Consider the following 6,569-nt stretch of genomic DNA (forward strand, 5'->3'; position numbering starts at 1 on the left):
CATTTTATCCCTACAATTTTAATATCACTTTCATAAAAAATATAAAAATTGTAAAAATATTTTCTAAACCAATACTCTAAAGGCATTAATTAACTCTTCAAAAAAAAAAAAAGATTAAAAAAAAAAAAGAGAAGGAGAACATGGAGAGAGCATCTTATTTTGTATCCACTTTAATCCTCAATGCCTAAAAGCAACTTATTTGGTGTCATATTTTCCATAACTTTTATCATCATCTACCCTTAATTGTCCTCCATAGGTTTGCTTACATCACCAAAATATATTCCTCTAGTTGCATGCTGAAGTAAACAAGAGATTTATAATACATAATGACTATAATTGCCGTTTTCCAACTAATCAAAATAAATTCGCCTTACCTAAATTAGAAAAATGATAAAGATAACTTTAAGGACTTTTCTTTGGGATTAGAATACAAATTTTTTGTTTCACATAACTATGCATTAAGGTATTAAAAAAAGAAAAAGAAATTAAGCAATAAGCAGTATGGATCATGCTAGAATGGTCGTGCATCATTCGTCATAAACTTTTTACTCCATCAGTCCTCATTTGGAGAAATTATATAGTCCTTATAGTGGTAATGTCATTTGTCCACCATTCTATTAAAAGAGTTCCATTTGTTTAATATTGTTGAGTCAGTAATTAGTTTTTATTTAAAATTTTTTTTTGACTCAACAATTTTAAGCACGTGTGGATCTTTTAGTAGAATGGTAGACCACATCACTTGTTCACCACGAAAACTTTATAATTTCTTCCAAATTTATTTGTCTTATTTCAAAAATCCAACTTTTAAGAGAACATCATTTATTCTCTTGTCTGCAGTATAAAAATGTATAAATTTCCAAAACCACCCTTAAATAAATTTATCAAAAATGGTTTTGGAAATGAAGATATGAATGTATAAATCCACTCTTCTTGCATCTTATATATGTGGCCACATAATTTTATGAGAACTAAATTTATTTATCTGTATTTTCATTAAGAAAAATATTTGTGCGTGTATTATTTGCATTCAAATAATGATAAAGGATGTGGGTGGTTCATCACAATTATCATATGAATTTTTTTTACTTTTCCTAACCTTTCATAATCAACTTAATAATTGATGTTGATTCTATATTAAAAAAATTTGGGGTGACCTTGTACATGGGTCTAGAAGGGTACGGAAGTCTTATCTTCTTCATAATTCACCCACACAGATAGATATAATTTCATTTTTATATTTTGAGAAGGATATAATTATATATCTTAATAATAATCATTTTAAAGTGATATAAATAAATGTACCTAAATTCTTCAAAAGTCTAGTCTACGCTAAAATAGCCAGGAAGCTGCTTCGAAAAGTGATGTAAATTATGGTGAGAAAGCAAAGCGAAGCTGTGAGTCTGTGATTGAAATCGTTGACTAATAAATTGGAAAAGCTGGTATATACCCTTAGATGCGGGCGTTGATTTCAGAGATTTCTATGGAGTCATATGCACACTGCTAACACTATATAGCCGGCCTTTCTCCTCATTATTCTTCATCCCCAACTCCAACAATTTCTCTCTCTGCTCTGCCCTCCCGTTTGAATTCAAGAAGCAGGTTACTCTCTCTCTCTCTCTCTCTCTCTCTCTCTCTCTCTCTCTCTGCCTTATACTGTCATGATAACTCTATGAGAATTCCTTGCTTTTTGGAGCTGGTTTCATTGGATACCAGAACCATTTTTATAAGATATCACAGTAGTACTACTTTTTGTATGAAGGTTATCATCATCATGTGGTAGGGAACCCTTCTTTTGTTTTTTTGAAGATGGAGAGCCATACCCATCCATTTATCTTTATCCCTTCATCTCACTAGCTTTTTGATATATATTTTTTAATAATATATATATATATATATATATATATATATATATATATATATATAAAAAATTACTTATAGACTTCCCCTTTTATTCATTCATCTACATCGACTACATAATTTGATCATTTTATTTTTTGGCAAAATAGGATATAGTCTCTATATATACTTGCCAAGGGCTAAGCTAGTGAAATCCTTGTGGAGGAACAGGGGCTTACATTTAAGTTTAACACACACATGTGCCATCTCTTTTGCTTCTAATCCTTTTGGTTTACACACAATTTCTTGTTCTTGTTTCAATGTTTTCTGTCATTATTGGCTAACAACTTTGCTAGATTTTTCGTAATTAACGTTGACAATGCGTTGAACTATTGCGTGGGCTACCAAATTAAAAATATAATTAAGAATTTTTTTTTTTTTATCTGTTTATACTTTATACTTGTTTCACCAACTTTGTATTATATATTTTATTATGAGTATTAGTTAATTCAACTTATAAAAGTTGAATAAAAGAGGTGAGACGGACACGTTTTTTTTTTCTAAAATTAATATATACTCGATTAAAAAAAACTATATAAATATGTAACCAGATAACTTATTGGACCTAGAGTACAAGTCCTCCTGTACTGAGGTCCACGAATTATTTGTTAAGCTATCCAATTTGACAGGCTGTTCTTGCAACTTGCAATTGCAACTTGGCCTTATACGGTAGGCGGTAGCCACATGATTGATTGGTCCAGAGGTTCAACACTTCAACGCATTGAACGCTACTTTTAAGACACTCAACTTCTATAAATGACCATTGACCACATATCTCGATTCCATCCCTATAGTAGCATAATTAATTAGCTTTCCAAAAAAAAAAGCTCATACAATTTCTCCCACAGGCTTTTGTTGTAAAGAAAAAAAAAAATTATATAATTAAAAATCTCAATTTTAAAAGTCAAAATGATATTTAGTTTTTTATTTTTAAAAATTTCCAGCATCTAATTCTCAATTAAATGATGTTTATATATTTTTCTCATAAAAATATTATGTTTATATAAGTTTTTCAAAAAAAAATCAAGTAAAACGGTACACACAAACCACACACACAATTACTGTATTTTCTTTTTCAAAAAATGTATATTATATCTATTTTGAGTATTAATGGTTCCTTAACCTACATGTGTTTTAGGAAATTCATTAATTATTTTTTTTTATTTGATTTTTTTTATACCTTTTAAGGAATTTATGTTAAGATAATATTAGATATATTATAAATTTTACTGGGTTGATTTAAAAGTAATTTTAGTCGTTTCTTTTTTGTTTGTTGATAGCGGAATAAAAAAGTAGGACGTCATTATCTATTCCTTGCGGGCAAACAATAGTATAGGTTGTTCTGCTTGGTCCAATAAATGAACATGCTATTTTTTGTCCTCGTTGTCTGGGTGTGTAGAAATAAAAGTAGAAATAGAAGGGAAAAAACATAAAATAGTTCTCATAGACTAGTCATACTATTAGCATTTTACTATGCAGAAACTGTTGGGGGAAGACTTATTATTGATTAAATGTAAATTCTTTTTAATGTTGTTTTAAACTAGATGTCATAATTGAAAATTATAATTAAATAACAAAAGAGTGAGGAATATAATTGTTAGTTCAATTAAAAGTTGTAGTTCAGCAAGAACAAAAGAACTATTATGAACACTAACTAGTTTATTTTTTTTGCTGAATACACTAGCTAGTTTATTTAATAATAATTAGGTCAGAGATGATATATTATGTTTTGGGTACCTTAACCCAGCCTCTCACAAATCACAATATGTACGGAAACAAGACATAGTATTCTTTTGCGCGTTAGGTAGCATAGTCACCATAGAAATATATATATATATATATATATATATATATATATATATATATATACATATAAATATATAATTTATCACTTGGAAGTTTGTTCCAAGGAAGAAAAAAATAATCTCATTTGAAAAGTCAAAATGATAATTAATTTTTTTTTTATATGAATTTATGTACCTTTCATGGAATTTATTGCTATTAATTGTCAAGATTTTCTATTGGCAGAGTAAAAAAAAAAAAAACCAGACAAGCTGTGTCGTTTGTCGCACTCTCTGTCTATTATTCCTTGCTGACAGACAATAGTATTACTTGGTCCTATAATTCAATTTTTTTTTTATAAGTCAATAATTCAATATTCTTTTCATGTCATCGTTATCTTCGTCCGTGCAAACAGAACACAAAAGGTAAAAAGACAAATACTAATTCTCATACCATCAACATTTTTTTGTGTGCGCGCAGAAAATTGTTGGAGGAAGACCTATAAAATATAAAAAGTAACGAGATCCTGCCGCCATGGCTAAAACCCAATTGGGAGTGCTAAATGCACTCGATGTGGCCAAGACACAATGGTACCATTTCACCGCAATTGTGATTGCTGGAATGGGGTTTTTCACAGACGCATACGACTTGTTTTGCGTCTCCCTTGTCACGAAGTTACTCGGCCGCATATACTACACAGCACCAGCTATTCTTAATGCGAAACAAAAGCCTGGTACATTGCCTCCTAATGTGGCTGATGCTGTTAATGGTGTCGCTCTTTGTGGCACTCTTGCTGGTCAGCTTTTCTTCGGTTGGCTTGGTGACAAATTGGGAAGAAAGAAAGTGTATGGTATAACCCTTATTCTCATGGTAGTCTGTTCCATTGGCTCTGGGCTCTCCTTTGGAAAGAAACGAGAAGGTGTCATAGCCACTTTGTGTTTCTTCCGGTTTTGGCTTGGATTTGGCATTGGTGGTGATTATCCTCTTTCCGCTACAATCATGTCAGAATATGCGAACAAAAAGACTCGTGGGGCGTTTATTGCTGCTGTGTTTGCCATGCAGGGATTTGGAATTTTGGGTGGTGGGATTGTTGCTATAATTGTTTCAAGCGCGTTCAGAAACAAATACCACGCACCTTCATTCGACTCTAATCCGGCCCTCTCCTTGCCTGAACAATCTGATTATGTATGGCGCATAATTGTCATGTTTGGGGCTGTCCCAGCCGCTCTCACATACTACTGGCGTATGAAAATGCCCGAGACAGCTCGTTACACTGCTCTTGTTGCCAAGAACGCAAAACAGGCTGCTGCAGACATGTCTAAGGTGCTACAAGTTACTCTTGATGCTGAAGAGGAGAAGGTGGAGAGGATGGCTCAGGAGCCATCCAATTCCTTTGGTTTGTTCTCCAAGGAATTTGCGAAACGCCACGGGCTTCACTTGCTTGGAACAACTTCTACTTGGTTCTTGCTGGACATTGCATTCTACAGCCAAAATCTTTTCCAAAAGGATATCTTCTCCGCTATTGGATGGATTCCAGCAGCAGGATCAATGAGCGCACTTGACGAGGTTTTCAAGATTGCAAAGGCACAAACACTTATAGCATTGTGCAGTACCGTGCCTGGATATTGGTTCACAGTGGCATTTATTGATTATATGGGACGGTTCACAATCCAATTGATGGGTTTCTTCTTCATGACTGTGTTTATGTTTGCGCTCGGTATCCCTTACCATCATTGGACTCTAAAACCCAACCATCTCGCCTTCGTGGTAATGTACTCCTTCACATTTTTCTTCGCCAACTTCGGACCAAATGCTACGACATTTATTGTGCCAGCAGAAATTTTCCCTGCAAGACTAAGGTCTACATGTCATGGAATATCAGCCGCATGTGGTAAGGCAGGAGCTATAGTTGGCGCCTTTGGATTCTTGTATGCTGCACAAAGCCAAGACCCTACCAAAGTAGATGCTGGGTACAGTACTGGTATCGGGGTGAAGAATTCGCTTATTGCGCTTGGCTGTATTAACTTCTTGGGAATGTTGTTTACCTTTTTGGTGCCAGAACCTAAGGGAAAATCATTGGAGGAGATTACTGGTGAGGACGACGATGAAGGGGGTGAGACAGAGATTGGCACTAGTAGGACTGTTGCAGTTTGATTTGGTTTTGATTACTGAAAGAATTCATCTCAGATCTACATGAAGGGTAGCTTTGATTTGTGGCTTTCAAGTTCATAAGCTTATATGATCTATATGTAATAGGAATGCAAATCTTCTGTATCACTTTTTGTGTACCATTCTATGTTCTACGAATCACTATTTACCATGTGTATGATTGCTTTTCAGTTTAAACTCTAGTTATTTTATAAAGAAACTAAAATGAAAACATGACAAGTAATGATTGGTAGAACATAAAGTGATACATAAAAAATGATATAGAAGATTTGAACTCATGCAATAATGCTATAAATATTTGCTTTGTACTCCTTTAATTTAAAAAGTGTTATCCGTACCAATGTGCTTGCATTTGTTTTTTCTTTGAAATGTATGTACTGTGTAGTCATTTTTCTGCCTAGGGCTCAACTTTTGTTTTGGAAGATCATTGAATATCTATTTGTTCTAAATTATTTAATTTAAAGAAACTTTTTTATTTTGGAAACATTTGTGGTAAGTTTTCGCTAAGAGTACGGGGAATTTAGCCAACACAAAATATTATTTAAGTTCTACTTAGGGTGTGCATGAGTTGGACTTGGATAGGTTGAAGGGTTTTTTAAATCCAATCCGAGGTTGTTAGGCTATGAAATTTACAAATTAGCTCATCAAATGTGTAGAAACCAACTCAATCCAACTACATGAGTTAGATTCAGTTAGGTTGGATTAGTTAGGTTGGATTGGTA

At 33.2% G+C, this 6,569-nt stretch overlaps 1 protein-coding gene across 1 annotated transcript; it reads left to right on the forward strand.

The window, feature by feature from the left end:
- The first annotated feature begins 1,288 nt into the window (after positions 1-1,288).
- Positions 1,289-6,188, forward strand: LOC142624319 (putative inorganic phosphate transporter 1-3). The gene is made up of 2 exons (XM_075797857.1): positions 1,289-1,599; positions 4,159-6,188. The coding sequence occupies exon 2, from the start codon at positions 4,213-4,215 to the stop codon at positions 5,830-5,832; it is 1,620 nt and encodes a 539-aa protein (XP_075653972.1). The 5' UTR covers positions 1,289-1,599; positions 4,159-4,212; the 3' UTR covers positions 5,833-6,188.
- Positions 6,189-6,569: the final 381 nt, after the last annotated feature.

Source organism: Castanea sativa, chromosome 2 (assembly GCF_040712315.1).
Source record: "Castanea sativa cultivar Marrone di Chiusa Pesio chromosome 2, ASM4071231v1".
NCBI lineage: Eukaryota > Viridiplantae > Streptophyta > Magnoliopsida > Fagales > Fagaceae > Castanea > Castanea sativa.